We start from the raw sequence: 25,469 nt of genomic DNA, 5'->3' as shown, positions 1-25,469 counted from the left end.
CTAGAGAAAGTGAAGGAGGCAGGTGTAACTGAAGTAGAGTGAATAAAGGGGAAGAGTGAGAGGAGGTGACGGCACAGAAGTGATGGGTGCATCACGCAGGCTCTTGTGGATTGTGGGGAGACTTGGGCTTTGCTCAGAGTCAGATGGGAGCCATGGAAGATTTGAGCAGAGGAGGGACAGGACCTGACTCGGGTGCTCACAGGCAGTCTCTGGCTGTTTTCAGGGAATAGACTGTGGGGACTTAATGCAGGAGTCAGGAAACCAGATTAGAGAAAACTACATTGGTTGCTGCAAAAGAAATAGTGGAGGGCCTCCCTGGTGGTACACTGCACTATGAAGCAATCCACAACCTCTGCAGCACGAGTTTGATCCCCCACCGGCCAGAGAGAAACCCACATGGCGCGGCAGACCTCTCCTGTCTCTCCCGCTGCTCCCCTCAGCAGTGCATTTCAGTCAGTCTGTCTGTTCTGTTCCCCATTCTGGCTCTGATGAATCCTCTCACCGCCCCCACCCCACCCCACCCCGGCATCTCTGGCCTGTGCCCCAGCTCTTGTATGCATAAATGAATACATGTTTTAAAAAATAAAAAGAAGTAGTGGGCACTGAATCAGAGTCGTAGCTAAGGGGGTGATGGATATGCTTGTATTCTGGATAGATCGTAAAGGCAGAGAGACAGATTACTGGTAGATAGAAGGTGGTAAAAGTTAAAGTGTCTTGATTTAAAGGATGTTTGTTATCACTGATATTCTGAATTGTGCCTTTTTGGGTGGCCCTGAGAACTTTGTATATGCAGAACAGTGCATCAAGGGACAGCATAGAGGGGACTCTCTTTCCCAAAATAGTAGAAGGGGTCCCCAGGAAGGCACATACTCAGATGGATGGTCTTAAGAGAGCAGCCTATGGAATGAGGCAGCATAGGACCCTCTATATGAGACTACCAACGCACCCAGACCACATGGAAAATCAGATACACCCCAGTTGGGGCTCCAGCCTGCCAGTACTCCCAGCAGTGGCCTCCTAGCTGCTTTGCACCTGTGGCAAATAGGCACTGCCCTCCAAGACTCTCAAGTGCCCCTGTCTCTCCCTGAGACCCCCAGACCTCCCATGTCCCACACAAGTGTCCACTATGATTGAAGAGTTCAGAGGTTAAAATATTTTGAACAGGGCCTCCCGTGGTGGCGCAGCGGTTGAGCGCTGGGCTGCAAAGCTGCCCGCAGCCTCTGTGGTGCCAGTTCGATCCCTGGCCACCAGCGAGGCTCCCACATGGCACGCAGACCTCTCTTGCCGCACCCGCTGCTCCCCTCAGCGTGTATTTCGTCAGTCTGCCTGTTCTGTTCCCTGCTGTAGCTCTGGTGAATTCTCTCACCCTCCTGCGCTTCTGACTGTACCCAGTGCTTGTATAAATAAATAAATAAATCTTTTAAAAATAGATAAATAAAATATTTTGAACATGAAGGTTGCCCCCAGAGGGTCATGCGCTATTTGAAAAGCAGTGGTGAAGGACACTCCACTGGGCTGAGAGCACCATTAGAGCAAACACCCAACCAGCCAAGATACACTGCTGGATAGAGACACCCAGTTGGTCCAGGACAACTGTTAGGCTGAGACATCCAGCCAGGTTGGCTATTCCACACAGGTTGAGACACCCACCTAAGCTCAGTGCCCACCGAGGTGGAGATGCCCACCTGGGTTGAAACTCCCATCACCTAAGAAGTCTACGCAGGCTTCCAGTCCCAGCAGTGTTCTAATCCCTATGCCCTTTCCTTGCAGAAAGGAGCAACAGAAGAACCAAAAGCCAACCAAGTCAGTGTGGGAGCAGCGGACGAGTGAGATGCGGAAGCAGAACCTGCTGGCCAGTCGGGAGGCCCTGTACAATGAGATGGACCCTGACGAGCGCTGGAAGGCCACATATGCCCGGCACCTGCGGCCAGACATGAAGACCCACCTAGACCGGCCACTGGTAGTCGACCCCCAGGAGAACCGCAACAACAACACCAACAAGAGCAGAGCGGCTGAGCCCACAGTGGACCAGCGCCTCGGCCAGCAGAGAGCTGAGGACTTCCTCAGGAAACAGGCCCGATACCACGACCGGGCCCGGGACCCCAGTGGCTCCATGGGTCTAGACGCCCAGAGGCCCTGGGCTGGCAGCCAGGATGCAGAGCTGAGCCGCGAGGGGCCTTATGGCCGTGAGTCAGACCACCACACCCGGGAAGGCGGCCTGGAGCAGACAGGCTTCTGGGAGGGTGAGGCTGAGCGGGGCAAACCTGGGGACCCCCACCGGAGGCACGCTCGCCGGCAGGGGGGCAACAGGGAGAGCCGCAGCGGCTCCCCCCGCACAGGAGCAGATGGGGAACCCCGAAGGCACCGGACCCACCGCAGGCCTGGTGAGGAGGGCACAGAGGACAAAGCCGATCGAAGGTCCCGCCACCGTGAGGGCAGCCGCCCAGCCCGGGGTGGCGAAGGCGAGGGCGAGGGTCCCGATGGTGGTGAGCGGAGGAGGCGGCACCGACATGGCCCTCCAGCCACATATGACACCGACACGCGGAGGGAGGACAAAGAGCGCAGGCATCGGAGAAGGAAGTAAGTGTAGGTGACCTCCAGAGGGGGTGGTAGTGATAATAACAGCCAAGGTGGCTTCTGCTATGTTCCGAGTACTCCTGAGCAGCTCCTTAAATCTTCTCGACAACCCCTGAAAATAGATGCCGTGGTCAGAGCATGTCCATTTCACAGATGGGGAAATCAAGAGGTGGAATGGCTTGCCCAATGTCACACAGCTAATAAATGGCCTTGAACCCAAGTTGTCATGCATCACAGGCTGCAGACAGACCATTTCACCCTGCATGTCTCAGGGAAACCGTACGAAAAACCTCCTCTCTGGTTTTTTGTGACCTTGGGAAAGTGACTTTCATCTCTGGGCCTCAGTTTTCTCTCCTGTAAAATGAGAACAGTAGGATCTAATTGGGTCATTGCTGGAATTAGACAAGCTAATACATGGAAAGGGCCCAAAAGAACAAGTGACACATTAGTGCTTGGTAAATTTAGACCATTATTAGCTGTTACTGAGCCTACTATCTTTTTGCCTAATGCTACTCCTGGGGGATTTGAAAAGCTACTCTGGGCCCTTGGAATTGAATCAGGGTTCAGAGTTTTTAAAGGTATTTTCCAGGCCAACTCCTTACCTAGCCAGAAGCAGAACCTCTGTTTTATAATAATTTGTAACACTTTTTGAAAGACCCTATGGTGATTCCACATCTAGGCGTCCATTGACATACATACATGTTAAAAAGACATTGTTCTTCTATTAATTAATGTTCTCTTAGTCTTGTGTATCACCATTAGGGCATCATACTGATTTTTTTAATGATGTATTTAAATGTCTCTGTTGGATGACATACACACTAGGCCAGCATTTCTTAAAATTGAATCCCCAGGGATCTTGTTAAAATACAGACTCTAATTCAGTAGATCTCAGTCTCCACCTGAGATGCTGCATATCTAAGGAGCTCCCAGGAGAGGCAGATGCTGGTCCAGGGACTGCGCTTTGTATAATGGGACTCCGAGGCCAGAGTGAAGTTATTCTGATGCACGCACCTGCGTGCACAATCATCCTGCCATGGCAGGTGCAAAGACCGACTGCCTCAGGGTTGTCCAAACAACTCAAATGATATGAGGGAGTTGCCGTAATGTCCAGATATTCCAAGATGGTGAACATTTCCTGAGAAAATTTGATATGAAATAGTCTAATCCTCCTTCATTTCGTCCATACGCCCATGCATTGATGAACGACGGGTGCATTTTGAGAAGTGCATGATTAGGCGATTTCAATGTTGTGAAAAACATCATCGAGTATTATGTCAGAAACTTAGGCTCTGGGTATGACCTGTGGGAACCACGTCCTACATGCATTCTAGTGCTGATCAAAACATCATTAAGTGACATGTGAGTATAGTTGCAATCTGGAAAATGCAACATATATTTAAAATATTTTAAAAATACTTAATACCCATATGTAAAACAGACTTAGGTTAAAGCTAAAACACTGATCATTACAAGCAGATTTCTCATCTGTGTGAGGGGATGTTCAAAAATCATGAAGGACAAAGGATAATTCTTTCCCAGGTGGGATTGCCTTGTACTTGGTAAGACACAGTATACTTCCTTTATCTAAATGCCCACTATGCCCCCCACTTATTATGTCATTATGTCTCCACATATCTCCACAACAGTCCCATGCAAACCATTGTTCCAAGTCATTCCTACTGTGGGGTCTTCTCTTACGAGTTTATTCGTTCATTCTGTCAGCATTTACCAAGTGCTACTCTATCTAAACAAGCACTGTGGATTTGATCAAGTGCAGTCATGCTTCACTTACCAAGAATAAGTTTCCAAGGAATGCATCATTAAGCTATCTTGTCTTTGTGCAAACATCATAGAGTTTTCCAAAACCAACCCACTATACTCCCAGGCCATACAGCAGGGCCTCAGTCATACAGATGACCCATCAGCCACCAAGCCATCATTATGTGGCTTGACTGTGTCCAAAGATGATCAGGATGCTGTGGAGAAGTTCTGAGAAAGATGACAAAGAAACTGTGTCCAGTCCAGGGCAGGCTTCCCAGAGAAGCAATCTGAGATGGAAATAGAATGCTCTAGGCCATGAGCAACCTGTGCAAAGGCCCTGAGGTAGACCAGAAGGAGGCTAGTTTGCAGTTTAGACAGTGAGGAGAAAGTGGCAGACAAAGAAAGTAAAGGGACAGAGATGGGTCAACAGGGCCTTGGCCCCTTTCAGAGCAATAGGAGACCACTGAAGGATCATACAGGGAATAAAGTGGTTAGCACTGAACTCCATAATTAAGAACCAGTGACTTATTATCATTCCTATTACTATATCTACTATTATTGAAGGAGTTAGGATGATGACACAGCCTGGTGGTGAAGGGCAAGGACCCTAGAGCCAGTGGTCACACTCCTGCCCCATCGCTTCCTGGCTCTGTGACTTACAGTTTGTCCCTTTCCCTCTCTGAGCCTTTGTTTCCTCATTTGTAAAGTGGAGGTAAGAGTAGTAGCTACTTCCTAGACTAGGCATAAGGGTTAAATGAGTTAACACATGTAAGACGCTTTAGTGCCTGGCTTATAATAAGCGTTCACTATATGTTAGCTATTATTAGTATTAGTACTAGGCTAGTATTAATGTAACAAAGTGTTAATCAGCTGTAGTAATAGTAATGAGCACTTGATCCATGGTACCTATTATTACCATCAAGAGTTTCTCATTGGTGAACATATAAAACAACTTTAGACAGACAGCCTTTAAATTGCCCACTCCAGCTCCCTCCTTTTATAGATGGAAAACTGAGGCCCAGCAAGGGGAAGGGGTTTCCCCAAGGACAGCCGTCTATATCAACGGCTTTCCAGAATCCTACAGTTGGCCTCCACTCCCTTCATCTCCAAAGGAAAACAGTACTCCCCAACTTTCACCCTCAAATGCTGGTCATTTCTATATTTTTTTAACTCAAATTTCAGATTGTTGGAGCAAAACAGGTTATATTTTGAAACAGGTTGAATTGCAAAACCTCCTTGTTTTTTGCTTGTAATCCCCCATTCAGTCTTGGCTTCCAAAATCAGGCAGAAAGCTCGAGGACACCTCACTTGCATCTCAGCTGGGCCACTCCCATGTTAACTGGCGTGGCAAACACCCTGGTTGGGGAGGTGCTGTTCATTTGGCTAATACAAAGATTCTAATATTTGTTGAAATAAGACTCCATGGAGATTCAGGCTCTTTTAGGAAAAAAAAAAATCCAAGATGAGCCATTCATCTGCTTTAAAAAAAAAATAAGAGTGGTGAAGATAAAACTTTGAGAGTGTAATATGCTATAAAAGATGGTGTGTTCTGTATAATGACAACACTGAGGCCTCAGAGGTCAGCCTCATATATTCTTGCTCCTCATTCCTTAGCCTTCACTCAGACATGCTCTGTGTTTTACGTTGGCTCTCTAATACACATAACTGTTTTCTTTCTGTTCCTCTGTCTTTTCCCCTTTCCTACCCTCATCTCTTCCTCTCTTCCCCATTGAGATCCACCACTCAAGTGACTGAGCCCAATGGCAACCCAGGGCAAGCAAAGAAAGGATGGGCTGGCTTTCCCCGACTCCCAGTACAAAGCTGTGGTTCGCAGGGCGTCCACCACCTCCTACAGCCAGGCCTCCCACTAGGCTTGGCTGAGTGAGGGGAGCTCTTGCCAAGACCTGTGGCACCCCAGAATTAATAGCTCAGCTGCTTGTGTCCTGATTCCACCTGCTTCCATCACCATGACAACCCCCCTCCCCCCAAGGAGCAAGAAGAGAGACACTGGATGCCTGAGCCTCACTGGTTTATCCTGCATTGGGAAGGGGGTGGGAACACTTCATCCTTTAACACCCTGATTCTCACACCACCCCCAATGGGCCCTCACCAGTCTCCTCACCAGTCTCCTCATTCCATGCAGCCCAATTTGTACATTGCCTCAATTTCTTCACTGAGTGATGCTCTACATTGAGATCTCTAGGACCAGAGTCCAGCTTAGCCCTTGCGCAGCTGGGTAATACTGGCGCTTGACTTTGGCTCTCTGGGCTCCTGTTTCCACATCTGCGTAATGGGTCTGATGCTAACAGCACCTCTGATATGGTGGTTGTGGGGATTAAATGGGTTAATTACATGTCGGTTCTTAGGACAGGTGGGGACACAAGTGAGGAGACAATTAACAGCAGCAGCTGCTGTTGTCATTCCCAGGTAACTGAGGCCACCCCCTGCATCTAGGCGCCAGAGCAAGCCTGGGGTGGGTGTCCACAGCCCTTGGCAGAGACCCTGAAGTGATTCTCTGGCAGAGGCACGGGTACTGAACGGGAATTATGCAACTGGCTTTCTGTTCAGGGCAGATAATGGCAGGTCCCCGAGGGGAAAGGGGAGAAAGGGGCTAATTTCAAAGTTTTCTGCCCCCATTGAGTTTTCCTGGGAGACACTTGGAAATAAAACCTCCTGGAGATTGATTATTGGCATCTGCAGGCTGAGCTTATTAAAACTGCAGGACAGAGGAAGTAAGAAGACACAACAAAAGCCAGAGGTCCCCTTTCCATCCGGATAAGGGGCTCTTCTCCCTGTGCCTGAGGTCCCCCACCAGCAAACTCCCCGGAGCTTTCACCATAGGCTCCAGGATGCGTTATGTCGTGTGTGGCTCCCTGACCGGTATCTGTGTGCTGAGAAGTGCACCCCTGGGCGCTACCACCACCGCGGCACCATCAGAGAGGGTGACCATCAGCCCTAGGCGGGCAGCCTCCTGCACACCCAGGGTGCTCGGCACAGCCTCCTGGGACCACAGTGGTCTCAGCAGCCCCTGGATGACAGAAATGTCATTTTGCAACATGTGATTATATTTAGATAGTGGCCAAAGAATGTAGGTTCTCTTTGAAATGATAACTCATCCAAGCTTGCTTTTTGAAAATATTTACAAAAATGAGACACTATTCCCAGCCAGACAATATTCCCAACTGATATACAAATTCTAAAAAACACCAGAGTGTGCTGGGCAAGACATTAGGGAAATACTAGTTTGGAATTTCTTTCCACTGGCACCCTTATAGCTGTCCTGATCCAAGCATGCTTGGCCCATGACCCTTGGCCTTGGCCTTTCCTCAGCTGGTAGACTTTTCTCTCCAGTCCCTGCCTGCCTCTGTGCTGTCTTCTCTCCTGTGTGTCTTCTGTCTCTTCTAAGGTCACTTGTCATTGGAGTCAGGGTCCACTCTAATCCAGGATGATCTCTCAGGAGCCAACCTTAATTTCATCACATCTGCAACCTTTTTCCAAGAAGGTCACGTCCCATGTTCCAGGTGGACATAGCTTTTGAAATGACACTATTCATCCAGCTACAGTCCACCCTCTGACATCCCTCCCCAGAATTCACATCCATCCCATGTACCAGATATCTTCACCCTACCCCAACAGCACTTAAAAACTCAACTATTACAACATCAGCTCAAAACCCCCGAATCTCATCTTCTGACTTGGGTTTAGATGAGATGCTGGGTGTGACCCATGCAAAGGCAAAATTCCTCTCCATCCATGGACCTGGAAACTAGAAACAAGTTACCTGTTTCTGAAACATCGTGGTGGGACAGCCAAAGGGTAGCTCTAAAAGGCAGAAATTGGAAGGAATTAAGTGTCACTGGTTCTAAGCCGGTTCTACATTCAGCAGGGCAAATTCCATTAAGATCTGAAGTCATTCTACAGAGACCCCCTGAGGTTACCATCCCAGGCTATGGGGGAGAAAACAGACTGACTTACCAGTGACTATCAAGCACATCACTCCAGGGATCTCCACTTTGGTCTCGAAAATATAGGGAAGGTTCTACTATTATTCCCAATTTAAAGATGAGCTGAGTTGAGAGAGGTTAATCAAGCTGCAGAGAGTCACACAGCTACTGAGTGGCATTGCTGACACTCAAACCAGGTTGTTCTGTCTTCAACAGAAAAAAAAAAACAAAAAACAAAAAGATGATGCCAATGATTCAGCTAGTCTGTTTTATTTTTAAGTGTGAGATTTAGGATTCGGAACTGGGTTTGGAGAAACAGGCCTGTGCTGTGCGGGGGCTTCCATTCCTGTGACTGTGTCTCATCCCCTTGCTGTTCAATGAGTAGGTACTACCTGAGCGCCGTCTACTGCTTGCTCTGGTCTCTCCACTCTGTGTGTGATGGCAACCGCCTGACACAACTGTCCTCTAGTATGACTTCCGCTTCTCTGAGCAGAAGCAGCCCCAGCCTCATAAAATTGTTCAAGAAGTTAATGAATTCAGATAGAACAGAGGCTGGCTGCCCCTGCTGGCCAAGCCACTGAGCGCCAAGGATTCGCAGCACTTGGAGGCTCAGCTTTTAGGAGATCTCAGACTACTCAGTCAGAGGCCAAGTATCAAGCAGGAGTTTGCAGTCCGGGTGCTGGAGTCAAGATCCAAGCTGCCTTGGCCACCAACTCTGGCGGCTGTTCTCTCACCTGTAAAATGGGAATAACACCACCCACTTCCTATGGTTATCCTGAGGATTAGGTGAGCTGACTCATGCCAAGTCTAGCACACAGCAAGTATTAATACATCTGAGATGTATGAGAAGTGGGGGGCACAGTTGTAGAATTGGGGGCTGCTTTAAGAAGAGCCAGAGGGGGGAGTTTGGGACTGCAGAGCCCTCTGGATGGAGAGGGGAGTTGTTGAGGCCGTAGACTAAAGATGTCCTGGTGTTTCCCACAAACAGACTTTGTTGGGACCCGAGTCCAAGAATTGAGGAAGGACAGTGGCTATCCGCTGAGCATCAAGGGTCCAGAAGGGGTAGCTGGAGGCAAACAGAGCCAAGTCAAGGGCCGTGCCCTCAGGGGAGGCAGCTCCACCCCAATCTGTGTGCAGGGCCAGCTGAGGATAGATATGCAGTGGTCCGAGAGTCACCATACAAATCTCATCCCCCAGCCACTCTCACTAAGGCCACAGCTCCTAAGGGTCTCTGGCAAGCAGGGTGAGCATGCAGATGGGAGGAGACAGGGGTTGATGGGAGGTCTGGGCCAATGGGACTCTGGGCCTCAGTGTTCTTATCTGGAAAATGGGACATTTATTTATCACTTGACAAGAGTGACCAAAAGTTTACCATGTATCCAGCCCAGTTACAGACACTGACAAGAAAGACAAAAATAAACCTCTTGCCTCTGGGAACTGATGTCCTGGTAGAAATTGGGGTAGAAAAAGCTCAGCAAGGACATTTACCTTTTTCTCTCTCCCTCCAAAGGCGCTGAGCACTCACACTCATTTCTTCTCATGACATCTGCGTGATATTATTTGAGCAACTAAGGTGCCAAACTCCATCCCACTTCATCTCCCCAACTCCCAACCTCCAGCCACACTGGCATCCTCAAATTCAGCATGTCTGTTCTCACCACAGGGCCTTTGCACTTGACTGTGCCCCCTGCCTGGAGTGCTTTGTCCACATTTGGATTCCTGCAAGAAATTCTCGTTCATTTACCAACTGTGTGGCCTTGGGCAAGAAACTTAACTTCTCTGAGCTTCTGTTTTTTTCATCTATAAAATGATGCTAGTAATTGGTCTTCCGAAGGCTGAGGATTGAGTTTTTATTACAAGATAGGTGCTTAGAGTGGTGCCAAGGAGTTTGAGTTACTGAAGTATTTGCTGTTTTTGTTTCTATTGTTTTTTTCTTCTGTTTATATGTATGTATCACCTGCTTCCCCCTATGGGAATATTGGGAGTGACCAGACACACTACAGGTATTTAAAGCTATGAGCCAATTCTCCTCTAAAGAGATGGCGTCCCTGTGTGTGCCTTAGCCTCTCCTCTCCACTGCCAAAAGCTGGGAGGGCAGGCATGGCACTCATGCAGGGACTTCAGCTCTGACCAAGCACCATGTGCTGGATGTGACCTCTCGATGTCCAAGTTATACCTTTAAATAAGGGGTCTTAGGCAGATCTAGAAGTGTCGCTCTGTAACTCTAACTCAGTGGGTTCTTTTTCATTGGCCTGCCTTCCTCAGAGAGAATCAGGGCTCTGGGGTCCCCATGTCAGGCCCCAACCTGTCCACCACCCGGCCGATCCAGCAGGACCTGGGCCGCCAAGACCCGCCGCTGGCTGAGGACATCGACAACATGAAGAACAACAAGCTGGCCACTGCCGAGTCGGCCAGTCCCCACAACAGCCTGGGTCACCCCGGCCTGCCCCAGAGCCCTGCCAAGATGGGGAACAGCATGGACCCCGGACCCACACCAGCCCCACCCACCATGGCCTCCAACCCCCAGAACACCGCCAGCCGCCGGACACCCAACAATCCGGGGAATCCATCCAACCCCGGCCCCCCCAAGACTCCCGAGAACAGCCTTATCGTCACCAACCCCAGCAACACCCAAACCAACTCAGCTAAGACTGCCAGGAAACCTGACCACACCACGGTGGACATACCCCCAGCCTGCCCAGCCCCCCTCAACCACACGGTCGTGCAAGGTGAGACCCTGGGAGGGGAACCAGCTGCCTAGATCATTCGCCAGAGGGTGAACCCTCGGCTGAGTGCCCCGGGCAGCACCTCCACCCCTCTGGCCTCAGTTTCTTCCTATGGAGAATGGGCATAGCTGTCATCTCTGCCCACAGGGCTGCTGGGAGGATTAAATGAGATAATATGGGTGCAGTACCTGGCACATGTACATAGGGGGTCACTGTGTCTCCTGCATCCCACATGCCCACAATGCAGCCAGAAAGCAACCTTATTTGAGAAGCAGTGGGTTCCTCAAATGGCAATTTGGGGGTGCTCAGATCACTCTCTAACCCAACACCTTCCAAGAGAAATGAGACAGAGGCCACCTATATAACTGAAAATGCTCTAGTTCCATACTGAGTGGAAGGAAGGAGAGAGAGAGGGAGAAAACAGGAAAGGATGGATAAAAAGAAGGAAAAAAAAGAATTTAAAAATAAAAAAATAAGTGAAATTTGATAAATTGTATTTAACCCAAAATGTTACCGTTCCAACATGTAATCAATATTTTAAGAATTATTGGACATTCTTTCAATTCTTTCACAGTTACGCGTACATTGTCCACTGGCAGCAAGCACAGTGTTGACCTCCCCCCTCAAGTGTTGCAGATCCTCGAGAGCAGTTCTCACCCCGCACTGGCACCTCCTGACCCTGTCAGACTGGAGTCGGGCAAACACTGGAAACTTGTAGGCGACTGCTGCCTAAGTCATTATTTTGAGGTGACCAGAGTAGCCTGGTTCCTCCAGGGTCAGTTCTGTGCAAAGACTGACATGAGTGTGCTCCATGGGTATCCACCACTGTCCTACCAGGTAGATCTAGTCATTGTACTCATTTTACAAATGAAAAGTAAATTGAGATGCAGAGAGGCTCAGCCTGCCCACAGGCGCATGGGGAAGCCAGGCTGCAGAATCAGTGCTCTGGAAGACAGTGGTCCATCGCCCCTATCAGAAAAAGGGGTGTTAATGGGGAGGTGGCTGCAGTTTGATGGTGGGAGAGTTCAGTGTTCTCACCTCTAAGGAGGCACTATTGGAACTCACCGCAGCCACCTTCAAGTGATGCTAGGGCACAGGTCTGTGAGCGCCTGAGGGGCTCATCAGACTTAAGGCTATCAAACGGTTAAGAGCAGGCACTCTGTGGCTGCCTGGGTTCAGATCCCAGTTCTGCCACATCCCAGCTGTGTGACCTCAGGCAGGTCACTTTACCTCTCTGTGCTGCAGTTTCCTCATCTGTAAAATGGGGGTTGGAAAGTACCAACCTCATAAGGTCACGCGAGGATGAAATGGCATGACATGACGCCTTGCACAGAGTAGGCACTTTGTGTCAGCTGTGTATTGACTGCTTGGGAGGTGGGCAGCCAGGGCTTGTGGGAAACTGTAGAGGGAGCCCGTGTTGGTTCTTGTCCCAACAGTGAACAAAAACGCCAACCCAGACCCACTGCCAAAAAAGGAGGAAGAGAAGAAAGAGGAGGAGGAAGACGACCCTGGGGAAGATGGTCCCAAGCCCATGCCCCCCTACAGCTCCATGTTTATTCTCTCTACAACCAACCCGTGAGTATGGCCCTTGGCGAGGGCAGGGGACCTGGGCTCCTGCGAGGGCAGTGGAAGTCAGATTGGAGGACAGATCCAGACACACGGTTAAAAGGGAGAGTTGTCTCCAAGACCACCTTAGTCCATAGGGAGCCCTTGAGCAAACTTTAAAATGTTGCCCCTTTATTAAGTCTTATATAAAACAGAAATTTGTCATAAAGCATTAATTTTTGTGGGAAAAGACCCCTTCCTGCCATCTGCTAGAATATCATTGTCATAAACATGCAAATGTTCATGTCTAGGTATGAGTGGTAGCCCCTTAGACATGGCCACCTTGTGCAGTACACAACCTGGACAACCATACATGACAGCCCTGATCCTTGAACTCTGCTTCTGCCTTCTGGGCCGGTGGCCTCTGAGTTCCACAGCCCTCTAGCTTGGACATCCTTGAGGAAGATAGATTATGTATGTTGTGGTGGCTCAGAAGTTATTCTAGGATTGCCATTTTTCCAAAGGGTATTTCTTGAAACTCTTGTCCCTTAGAATATTTGTAGAAGCTTGTCAAAGAGGAATCATGTCAAATAAGCCAGGCAACTGCTCTCTACAATCTGCCTTGTGGAGATTCATCCTGGGTGTTTACTTTCTTACTTAGTTGGCGTTATCTACATTGCTAGAGAAATACTCATGAAGAACTTAGTGCCAGGTACTGCTCTGAGTGCTTTACAAGTAAAACAACTCTAATGATAACCCTATGGGCTTGGTACTATGCTCATCCCCATTGAACAGATGAAGAAACTGAGGTTCAGGGAGGTAAAGTCACCTGCCCAAGGTCACACAGCAATCAAGTGGGGAATCTGCGACAGACACCCGCATCCTTTCTTAATCTCTGAGATTTGCTGCCATTCATGCAAACTTTATTTATTATTGTCCACTCCATTTAAGTATTACCTGTTGGTGCATTAAAGGCTCTGATAAGGCCTGCAAGTCATAATTTCAGTAACTAACTTTTTGGAGCCCCTACTACTTGTCAGGCATTTATTAATCCTTCTGATTCTCTGGTGCACTCTAATCATGGCCATTTCACAGATGCAAGCACTGAAGTACAAAGGGAATAAGTAACTTGCCTAAACTCAATTTTTTTAAAAAAGAAAGATTATCTATTTAACCCAGAATTTCCCAATTTTGTTTGACCATAGGACGTTTTATGCAAGAAAACCCTCTGGCCTCCTACAGAATCGAGGAGAATATTTCTTCAACCAGGCTGGGAATCGATGTTCCAAGAGGATGGTTTGGGAGTGTTAGGAACTTATAAGCAGGGCTTGTGAGAATCTTTCCTTCTTAGGAAAGGAATTTAGAAAGGACCCGGACCTTTGACTAAATGCCATGCAGTTCCCAGTGCCCCATCTAAATCAGAGTGGATTCCGAGAGAGGCCCCAGGTGTCGGGGTTTAATAATTTTGGGTCGCGGGAGTTAGAGATCTCAAGTAGTGGTAGGTGACATAAAGAGATTACAGAGGAGAGGACTTGGGAGCCTGTGGTCTGAGTGGACCCTGCATGCCCACCTGTCCCTACAGCCTCCGCCGCCTGTGCCATTACATCCTGAACCTCCGCTACTTTGAGATGTGCATCCTCATGGTCATCGCCATGAGCAGCATCGCCCTGGCCGCTGAGGACCCTGTGCAGCCCAATGCACCTCGGAACAACGTGAGTCTCCCCAACAGCTTTATCCTCAGTCTGGGTGGTGAGGATGGTGGGGCACAGCCCCAGAGTCTGCTGGTTAGAAGGGGAAGCTCTGATTCTTTGGGGGTGCTCTCAAGGGCAGAATGTTCCTTGAGGAGGTGGTAGCTGTGTGCCTAGTGGAGAAGATGCGGCTGCATCTTCGGCATCATTCAACCATCTCTGTTTACTGAGTCAGTACCTGCTGTATGCACGGCCCCCTAAAGTGCCACCATACAAGAATGACTGTATGTTCCCCGCTGAGAAGGGAAACCGAGTCACCTCAAGTGAGGACATGCCTCACCCCTGGGCAGGTGCACAGGGGTCTGGCCCAGGGCCAGGCAGAGAAGCAGGGGGTGAAAATTGCTAGGATCCGCAGTGGGAAGCATGCGGCTGGCAGGATACCGGGCAAGATACCAAATGCGTGCTGTTCGTGAGAGGTGGGCATACCCATGCAGGGGTGCTTCAGAGGCTGTCCCCAGGGCAGACAGGTCTCACCGGCAGACATTCCCATTTTGGCATGAAGCTTTGAAAGGTGAGATTGTTTTGACTCAGAAATCTAACCCTAACATTAATGTTTGGGAGAGCTAACAAGCTCTCCCTTAGGGGGCTACCAGAATCCCCTGTTGAGCACTTAACTATAAACAGACGCAACCCCAGGCTCTGAGCAAGCAAGCCTCTCAGGTATCCCCATTTGACAGAGGGGGAAACTGAGGCTTGGGGAGACCATCCAGGGTCATGCGGCAGAATTTGACTCTGCCTCCCCTAAAACTCCCTCAGCATCATTCAACCATCTCTGTTTACTGAGTCAGTACCTGCTATGTGCACGGCCCCCTAGAGTGCCACCATACAAGAATGACTGTATGTTCCCCGCTGAGAAGGGAAACCGAGTCACCTCAAGTGAGGACATGCCTCACCCCTGGGCAGGTGCACAGGGGTCTGACCCAGGGCCAGGCAGAGGCTGGACTGGTGGCACCTCCTTCCCAGTCGCTCCCTCCCTGCCCAGAGCCAAAGGCAAATTTTCTGCTGGGAGCCAAGCCCTGCTGCCCTCACTAAGTAGGTTAGGAGGCTGGTGAGCCCTATAAATCAAGCCTGCACAGCTTACCTTGCACTTTCCCTTCCTTCGCAGGCCTGCCAGGCCCCCTGGGGACTCATGCAGGAGGCAGGGAGGTGGGGAGAGGGGAGGAAATAATTAGAACACAGTTCTCTGAGGAACTAGTTCCAGGGCAGGGCTGAGACTGCACCTACCTCCTGTAGCCTGTGTCCCCAGCGAGCCAGGCCTGGGGAGGGGGGTGTTAAAAGGGATCAGTAAATCCTCGGCCTCCTTGGCCTTCTCCTTCTAGTGGAGTCCCAGGAGGCTCTGTCTCCAGAAGGGAGAGAGTGGGCATGAGGGGGCCACCACAGTTCCCGGGCTGCAGGGAATCTGGCAGGGCTCCGACCAGCCCCTTCCCCACTACATCTTGCAGTGAAAACCTCCCTCCTCAGAATCCTCCTTTCAACAACACTGGGCTCTGTCCTGCCCTGATGCCCAATGTTCACTGAATTGGAACCTGACTCCAAAATGTGGGTTAAACACTTACCATCCATTTGCCATAGCTTTTAAAGCACACTTACCCACAGAACCATATCCAGGACAATAAGCAGAACAAAACTACCCCCCACCACCTGACCACAGTGGTTTCCTTGATCTGCCTTCTTCCCTCCCTCTGGAACCAGGGTTCATGATTGGGGATGTCGTCTGGAGACATGTTGATGCTGTGACTTGGGGGGTGAGGGGGGAATTCTGCTCATCCTGCCAGGCACAGGGCAGCCCCTGCAGAGAATGCTTAGGTCCCAAACAATACCAGCACTGAGCATGAAACCCTATCCTAGGGGTAACTGAGACCCAAAGTTCCAGAATGAATATTTCTGAATCTTCGTCATTTTCCTACCTACATCAAAACACTGCAATTTATGTTTGCCTGTTTTTAACACTAAGTACATGTTATAACTCTGTGCCTCGCTTTTCAGCCAACGTTTTGTTGGTGTGAGATGAACATGTATTGCTGCCATAGTGGCGGTCACTCTTTTGCGTTACTGTTTAATATTCCACTGTGTGGCCTGATTCGCCTGTCATCCTATTGATGGACATTTGGGTCCTTTCCAGTCTAGAAGACTGTCGCCACCACCCTTGCACCTGATGGGTCCCTGACTGTCTCCAGAGTATAAAACCAGAAATGGGTTTCTGGATGGCAGAATTTGCATGTGATTAGTATGATTACTGGACCGTACAGTGACGCTCACGTCAGCAGTAGCCAGGGCTGCCATTGCTCCACAGACGTGCTAACCTTTAGCTTGGTGCTGTCAGCGCTTTCCCTGAGATGACCTGGTGGATGACAAGTGTTATCTTGTTAGAACTTTGATTTGCATTTCCCTGTGATAAACAACAACCAGACCCTTGGGGACCCTGAGCTGCAGGAAATTGCATATTAGAGGTGGTTGAACCTAATCTATTGAACCTAATCTATTTTCAGTTCCTCTTGCCCAATTTATTCAGCTCTCCAGAATTTGATGTACCTGACCACCTCACTTGCCCTTCCCCCATGCCTCCTTCCCGCTTTCCTCCATTCCTTCCATTCATTGCTTTATTTAGTATTATGTAATGAACAGCTATTAAATGCCACATGTGGAGCTAAACATTGATGGCTGGCAGGGCATGAGATGGTGCTCATCTTCCCAGTGCTCATAAAGTACCAGCCCTGGGGCCTCTCTGTTGGTGCAAGGGGTTAAGACTTAACCTATGAAGCTGCCCACAGCCACTGCAGCATGAGTTCGATCTCTGGCCAGGGAGCTACCCACACGGCACAGCAGACCTCTTCTGACTCACCCGCTGCTCCCCTCAGCAGTGTATTTCAGTCAATCCGCCTGTTCTGTTCCCCACTCTGTGTCTGGTAAATCCTCTCACCCCCCACACCTCTGGCCTTACCCCAGTTCTTGAGTGCATAAATAAATAAATCTTAAAAAAAAAAAAAGCACCAGTCCTTCAGCCAGGCTGTGCCCCTTTCCAGACACACCTGAAACGCTCTCTCACCATCTCCCTTACCCACCCAGGCCCTTCTAACCCCTTTGGACCTGCCATCCAGTCCCAGGAAGCCAGTGTCCTGGCCACTCTGATCCCTGATGGCCCTTCAAACACCACACATAACAGGCACGTGAGCCATGACCACACAGACCACAGAGGCCAGGTCCTGTGGGACCCGGTACAGCACCACTTACTCATGTATTCATTCCACAGACATTTCTTAAGCACCTACTATATGCTTGGCCCTGTATTATGGGATAGCACAGAGACAGACAAACATGCCTGCCCTCCTGGTGCTGACATTTGAGGGGGAGGGGAGATGGACAATGAGATGATTAAGAGAGTTTGTGTCAAGGGATGGAGGGTAGGATTGGAAAGGGAGTAGAACTTTAAACAAGTGGTTGGGGAATCAAGGAAGGCATCATTAAGGAAGTGCCATTTGAACCAATCCATAAGGGAGGAGAGTGCAGGAGTCAGGTGAGACCTGGAAAGAGCACTCCATGCAGAAGGAGCAGCCTATGCAGATTCTGAGGTAAGGGCATTTAATGCGCAGGAGAGAGTGATCAGGAGGGTGAGCCTGAGGACGTGAAGGCAAGGAGATGGCCAGGCAGATGGTGCAGATTCTTGGAGGGCCACAGGGAGGACTTCAGCTTTTACCTGGAGTGAAATGGGAGCCAAGGAGTGTTCTTGAACAGAGACAGGCTGTGACCTATCCTCTGCTGGTCAAGTCTGTAATTATCAGCCTTCACTCTGCAAAGCTAGTTTGATGGAGTCAGCCCCCCCCCACCCGTGCCTGCCACATAACAGGCACCTTGGCAGCACACTCGTGTCCGCATACCCTAGTCGCTAGAAGCATGTGCTGGAACAGCCCAGCTGCACCACATTGCTCTTTGCTCATCCAGGCAAAAAAGATCTGCATCAGGCGGTAGGGAGAGGAAGAAATAAGCCCCGCAATGAGATCCAGCCATCGAGGGCAGCAAGGTCCACAGTGCGAATAAGAAGTACCTTGGTCATGTTTAGGAAACACCCTCTGGCAGCGACTTCTTGCCCAGGACACCCAGCAAGTGAAGGGTACTGGATGTAAAACCCCTCACCAACCCTGAACTTCCCTGGGGCCCTCCCCTCTAGTACTTAACAGGCAAATAAGAAAGGAAACCTGTGTGTTGGTTGGTAAGCAAATCTTACTTGATTTTTTTAAGACTTTACTGCCATCTGCTGGACAGGTTTGTTCATAACCTGCGTCCCACCCAAAGGTGCCTGGCAGCTGTGTTTCCCCCTGTGGATGGAGACCCTGTTCCTTGGGGACTTTGCTGAAGCAAGTCAGTGATCTGTTACCCCTTTGCTTTTATCCCCTCCAGGTCCTGCGATATTTTGACTACGTTTTTACAGGGGTCTTTACTTTCGAAATGGTGATCAAGGTGAGTCCTGAGAAAGTCAGAGCTCCAAGGGATTCTTGGGGTCCATGGAGAGGGCTTGACTTTTACCCCAAGTGAGGTGGGAACCATGGAGAGTTGTGAGCAGAGGAAGTACACGACTATCTTGGGTGCTCACTGGCGCCCTCTGGCCTCTGTATAGAGGGATAGACTTGGGAGGGTATGGAAAAGAAGGTGCCAAGAGAACTGGGAGCCTGCAAACTAAGGTGACAGAGAAAGTGGCGAGACGTGAGCACATTTTTGGAAGATTCGGAAGGCAAAAACCAACTTAGTTTGCTGATGGATCTAATGGCGAGTGAGATCAAGAAGAGTCAAGGAAAACCCGAGGTTTGGACATAAGAACTGACAAGTCAGAAGTGCCCCTCATGAAGCCCTCCGGCCATTGTCCCATCCCTGCAGGTTGCTATGATCCCATGAACTCACCTTTCTCCTCCCCCAGGCTTCTCCACAGCCTGTGGATGAGGGAACTGAACACTGCCTCTTCTTCCCGTGTAGATGATTGACCTGGGGCTCGTCCTGCATCAGGGTGCCTACTTCCGTGACCTCTGGAACATTCTCGACTTCATAGTGGTCAGTGGGGCTCTGGTGGCCTTTGCCTTCACGTAAGTCTTCTCTAGAGGCCTACACTTCCCTCATCCCTCCTCCCCCAGCCTGGGTTTGCCAATTGGATAAAGAGACATGTTCTCAGGGTGTAGCGATGGGGCGGTGGGCTCTGGGGCGATGGGAGGTATCAGCATGCCACCAGGAAGAGCTTCGATTGGCTTTTGCATGACGTCCACCATGGAGGAAGAAGGGACCCTGCCTTCCACCTCCTCATACAGCCACCTCACCAACCCCTTGCTGTGCTGCATTCAGTAGATTAGCCCCACCAGGACATCTCATCTTCCTCCTGCACTTCAAGCTCCACCCAAACTGCTCTCTCTTTGGGAAGCCCCTAAAAAGACGATCAGGAATGGATATGCATGAGAATTCAGATCCCCCATCTGGTGACTTCCTTGGTGTGTCTTTCACTTCTCCTGGCAATCTTAGGACACTCTGCCCTCTGAAAGGCCATGCATCATCATACAACTCCCAAGCTGTGTGTGACCACTCCAAATCAGGTTCAAAGAACTGAGCATCATTCTAGTGTGGCACCTAAATTGTGGGCAGCCATTCCAAGACAACACCCAAAGACTTAGTAGCCATTCAAAATTTCTAGGTAGCTATTCCAATATGGCATCCAGGCACTGAGCCATCATTAACACTTAAGGCCCTGGTAGTAAACTTAAGAGAATGTTCTTCAAGTCGCAGACATTTGGGGTGCAATAAAAATATCTAATCAATCCCTAATCCAGAAACAATTCTTGGGGACCCTAACTATATCTATCACCATGGATCAAGCCCAAGGAAAGTCTCAGGAATTCTGACCCAATGTACCCTGCCTCCTTCAGGGACTCCCTCTGCCTCCTGCAGGAGGCCTTGAACGCCCTCCCACCAACCAAACAGTGAGGGTCTGGTTTGTCAGGAGGTTAGGGTATGACCCATTCCAATTTGAGGGATAAAGTGGGCCACTCCCAGAGTCATTTCTGGGAATACAACAAGGTCCACTTGTATCAGAAGAGCAAGAAGGTTCCAGGTTTCTGAATGCCTCTAAGTTGGTGGAGATGTACCATGTATTATTGACTCTGGCCAGACTTCCCACCCCCTTTTCTCTTTCTCTTCTCTCTCTCTTTCTCTTTCTGTTTCTGCTCGCTCTCATTCCACTCTCTCTCCCTTTCTTTTTCTCCCTCTCTCCCACCTTTTCTCTCTCCTGCTTTTTTAAATAACTGGATATTTGAGTATTAAAGCAAGGGAAGAAGTTACTTAAAAGAAATTAAGAATGTAGGGGCCTCCCCAGTGGCGCAGCGGCTGAGCGCTGGGTTGCGAAGCTGCCCGCAGCCTCTGCAGTGCCAGTTCGATCCCCAGCTGCTCCCCGAACACCAGAGGAGGGTCCCGCATGGCGCGCAGACCTCTCCTGCCGCCCGCTGCTCCCCTCAGCAGTGTACTTCGGTCCTTCTGCCTGCTCTGCTCCCCGCTCTGGCTCTGGTGAATTCTCTCACCCTCCCGTGGTTCTGACTGTACCCAGTGCATGTATAAACAAACAAACAGACAAACAAACAAATAAATAAATAAAAACATGCCTCTATTAGAAAAAAAAAGAATAGAAAAAAAAAGAAATTAAGAATGTAGCTATGTTATTATGTTCTGTAGGTTTAAAAAAAATAAAGTAAAATGCACAGGAAATTAGGGGAGAAGGATTGCCACAAATAAGACAAGGAGTCAACAACTTTTATATATAAAGAGTAATTACAAATCAATAAGAAACACTAAACCTCAATAGATAAATGGGCAGAGGATGTAAACAGAAATTTCATTTCACAAAAAGATGATAACTAACAAAAATGAGGAAAAAATTGACTTCACTGGAATTTGGAAAAATGTGAAAATACACACAGGATACAGTTTGTTACACCAGTTTTTTTTTAATTTAAAGATAATATAATGTCCATAAGAATGTAATGAAGTACACTTCTCCTTCCCACCATCAGCTATTTGAGCAACTTCTACAAGGTATCAGGTAGGCATCACACTGGATTAGAGAAAAATCCTGAAGCTCCTGAACATTCTGCTGCCTCAGCCAGGAATGAATCCATCTCAAATTCCCTTCCCTCCCTTACTCCTGTATCTTTACTCCTTGCACTTTCCCCTTTTTTCTTCCTTTTCCTCTCTCTGACTTCCTCTCCTACTTTGTCTTTCCTTTTTTCTGATTTCCCTCCCTGTGTCTCTTTCTGTGTGTCTCTCTTCCACCTGGCTCAGATCTTTTGGTGATGTGGACCTGATCTGCCACCTCACCTAGGCTGCATGGCATGGAAAAGACAGATGCCCTTCCTGGCTCTGGTGTTAGGAACGTGGCCTCACATGTTCTGACCAGAGGTGTCTTCATGACGAGGGAGGTCAAGCCCATCAGACACTCCTCCCACACTCCCTCAGGCCCTCCAGGGTAATAACTTCTGCCTAGAAGACATCCCGATGGTGCAGACACCCCTATCGGCTCCATCCATCTGTCCAAACACAGTCCCCCAACTTGGCTGGCTGCAATGTGGGTGTTGGATTTCTCCCTCCTTGACCACATGCTTTGTATATGATAGACGTGTCCCGTGTCCATCAACTCAACCCAGAGACTTTCCTCTAGACTTCTGTCAAAGGAGGGGGTCGCACTGCTGCTACCAACCCACAGTTTGCTCCTCATGGTTTGGGGAAGGCCCAGCATTCAAATGACCAAGGAACAAGTCTTTGTTGTGACAGGTTGTAATTTGGGATATGCTGTGTCTTACCTCCCTAGGGCTACAGTTAGGCTCTACTTTATGTAAATCTAATCTGCAAAAACAAAATTAGTTCTCCACCAAATAATACTTCTTGGTATTGCAAAAAGATTTGCCCCAGATTGTTTTGTGTTAATGTGTAAGTTTACTTTTTAAATACAAAGTTAAACAAGGGTGTTCAAAATAAGCCTCCACCTCATCAAAATGCAGCCTACGCAGCCGTGTGCTTGTAGAGTCAGCCTTTAGAATGGGATTGTGAAGTTGCCTTCAACATAAAACCAGCCTGCCCATCCATGCCCTTGAATATCCCATTTTGAACTTTTTTTTTGTTCCTATGCAAGGAAAAGGTCCAGATAGGGACTTTTAAATGGTTAGCCTGTGAGCATCAGAGGGAGCATGGCAAGTGTCGGGTGCTCACATGGAGTGTGGGAGCTGCCGTGGCTTTGGCTATGGGAGCACATGTAATGTGGGCATGGGGACAGGTGAGGAGACTGAGGCCCTGCCCTTCCATGCCCTACCCACCTTACTGTCAAGCATCCACCAGGCACTGTCAGTCCTTCTCCAGGATGAAGCTACAGGCCTGCACAGCTGGTCAAGCACCCTGACCACGCTGTGCCTGCATGCTCAGAAGCCGAACGGCTGAAAACCAGAGAATTAGCCTCTAAGCTGCCACTTTTTCCCCAGAAAAGCTTCAAAATCTCCCCATCGACGTAGGGTCAGAGTCTCTTTTGCCTGAGGTCTCCCTCTAAGGGGACTTTGCATATTGTCATTTTCCTTGTTAACAACTAGCTGTCACCCTGGCAGGAGCAGGGGGTGCTCTGAGGGTCTCTGCCTAAGTGTCCAATCCCAGAGTCCTTTCCTTCTTTCCTTCCTGGTCTTATAACTTGCTTTATCTCTCCTGTAAGCCTGTCTCCATGTAGACAAAGCTGGGACCCCAACATGTGTTAAATTAACTTTATTGTTTTAGGAAAGGTCCCCACATGTCTGGTTTCTCTCTAGACGTGCTCACTCCCTTAGCCGCGCTTGTGCCTTGGTTCCCCATAAAATAGAGAAAACTGACTTATTGGCAATAATAGTAACAGCTTTCATTTATTTAAGCTTCACAGCAACCCCATGTGGGGGGAGTTGTCTTATTGTTCCCATTCTGTTGATGGAGAAACTGAGGCCCAGAGGGGTTGAGGAGGGCGGGGCAGTGAGTCTAGCAAGATCACTAAGATTGGGCTCAGCAGGTCAAGTCTTGGAGTTGCTGCCTATCCCCCAGTCCGTATCTTGGAGACTTTCACCAGTTGGCAGAATTCCTCAAGTCAGAGCCCAAAATCTAAGGGAATGGAACCCATGGTGGTTCTCTTCCTTGTAGGAAGGAATCTTGCTGTTCTGGTCCTTGGGCATGGAGGCAACAATTGTGCCACTGTTGTGACTGTGCCCCCACCTGGGATATGGGAACAATTTCTGTGAATCCTCCAAAGGATGTGTTTCCACCCATCCTGCACCTCACCAAGATATCTGTGTGTGTCCCTCTACCTACTGACTGACTGTGCCGTGTCTGTGACCCATCATTAATGCACTGTTCCATTAGCCATCACACATCTCATGCTCTGTGCCCATGTAGCAGAGCAGCCAGTAGATATTTCTCAGCAGCAGGGGGATGGTGATCCTGCCCTCACTGCCAAGAGTCCATCTGGTACTGCCACTCCTCCCTCAGGGCAGGCCCGCACAGCTGGCAAGTTGCCTTGCCCAAGGCTGTCGCATGCCAAGCTGCTCGGAAGCCAAAGAAGGAGCTCTCGGGGAAGCCACATTTTAAAATCCCCATCCTTAAAGCCCCCTTCCACAGAACATACTATTTTTCTAGTATGTGATGAAAAGGAATCAAGATTAGAGGGATACGTGCACCTGGGTTTGAATCTCAGTCTGCCACTTCAGCTGTGTGACCTTGAGCAAGTTGCTCTCCCTCTCTGAGCTTCAGCTTCCTCATCTGGAAAATGGATATAATGGTGCCATCTTCCCACGGGCCAGCAAAAGACGCATAAAGTCAGCAAGTGAGACAAAAAGCACTCTCATTCAAAGACACTTAAATGTCTGTGAAGGAGAATGTACACGACTCAGTGTATTCCCAGACACACAGACCTTCGAGAATCACTGAGCTACGGGAAAGGGGACAGGGAAGGAATGTCCTGTGTGAATATTTGTAAGCATTTAAACCATTCTATGTTTTTTTTAAAAGATTTATTTATTTATACATACAAGAATAGAGGTACAGGCCAGCAGTGCAGGCATGAGAGGATTCACCAGAGACAGAGTGGAGAACAGAACAGGTAGATTCTACTGAAGTGCACAGCTGAGGGGAGTAGTGGGTAAGACAGGAGAGGTCTGCTGCGCCACATGGGTTATCTCCCTGGCCAGGGCTCGAACTCAGGCCGCAGTAGCTGGCAACAGTTTAATAGTGCTGAGACTTTAACCCCAGGGAAACCCTCTGTGTTTTTCAAAGTATCACTAACTTCCAAAGGCTCAGTAGATGGGAAAGTTCGTAGAGGGTCTGCCCAAGGCTTCAGCATCCTGATGGAAGTCAAGTTCTTTCACTTTGACCACCAGCTACTGCTGGAGGATCAGAGTGTAATGAGATGAGCTGTGCAAGAACCACCGCCAGATGCCGAGAACTTTCAAGTTCCACCCTAATTGTGTCCCAAATTGGAACCCTTTGTCAACCTCCCTCTCCTTCATAACAAGTGGACAAAGCCAAGGACTTGGCTCTGGTTTATGGAACATTAGAATTGTTAAGACCTGTTTGATAGATGCGGATAGTAATTAGGAGCCAACTGAGATTCAAACCCAGGTCCCCCCAACTCCAGAGTTCACAAGACATTTTAAAAACTTCCTGTCCTACAACCTCTGGAAGAAAGTCTGGTTTCTAAAGCTCTTGGCAGTAAGCTTCAGTGCTGAGTCACCTGCAGTAATGGATGACTGTGGCTGTCCTGCTACTTGGACATTTGGCTTTCATGGTGTTGGGCAGTGCCAACGGCAGGGGGCTAAATGGGGGGACTTCCAGATGGAAGGATGGAATGGACGCCAGCCAGGGCCATAAACCTGAGGCTATCCCCTTAGTGCACCCACACGTGCATGTGTGTGTGTGTGTGTGTGTGTGTGTGTGTTCTGTGTTCTTTCTTCTGAGGTGCTTACGATCTGTCTCTCCTTCCGACGCCACCTAACCAGGAGCAGTACACGGTAAAGTGTCTCTCTCTCTCTTTCTCTCTCTCTCTCTCTCTCTCTCTCTCTCTCTCTCTCTCCCCCCCCCCCCTCGTTCTGTCTCTCGTTCTTGTCCTCCATGCCCTGGTGCAGCCATGTCGGTTCTGGGCCTGT

The 25,469-nt window shown here is 49.2% G+C and overlaps 1 protein-coding gene across 4 annotated transcripts in view; it reads left to right on the top strand.

Moving 5' to 3' along the window:
* CACNA1A (calcium voltage-gated channel subunit alpha1 A) overlaps positions 1-25,469 on the top strand; it is a 216,632-nt gene that overhangs the window by 145,808 nt on the left and 45,355 nt on the right. For all 4 annotated transcript variants that reach the window (XM_084251359.1, XM_084251358.1, XM_084251357.1 and 1 more), the window contains 6 exons: positions 1,771-2,580; positions 10,551-11,014; positions 12,448-12,586; positions 14,139-14,268; positions 18,700-18,759; positions 19,270-19,376. In XM_084251359.1, coding sequence (XP_084107485.1) covers positions 1,771-2,580; positions 10,551-11,014; positions 12,448-12,586; positions 14,139-14,268; positions 18,700-18,759; positions 19,270-19,376 — 1,710 coding nt within the window. The remainder of the gene's footprint in view (positions 1-1,770; positions 2,581-10,550; positions 11,015-12,447; positions 12,587-14,138; positions 14,269-18,699; positions 18,760-19,269; positions 19,377-25,469) is intronic.

The sequence above is a fragment of the Talpa europaea genome (assembly GCF_964194135.1).
Source record: "Talpa europaea genome assembly, chromosome: 12".
NCBI classification, from domain to species: Eukaryota; Metazoa; Chordata; class Mammalia; order Eulipotyphla; family Talpidae; genus Talpa; species Talpa europaea.
The sequence above is the reverse complement of the archived record's forward strand: the minus strand, read 5'-3'. Positions and strand labels throughout refer to the sequence as shown.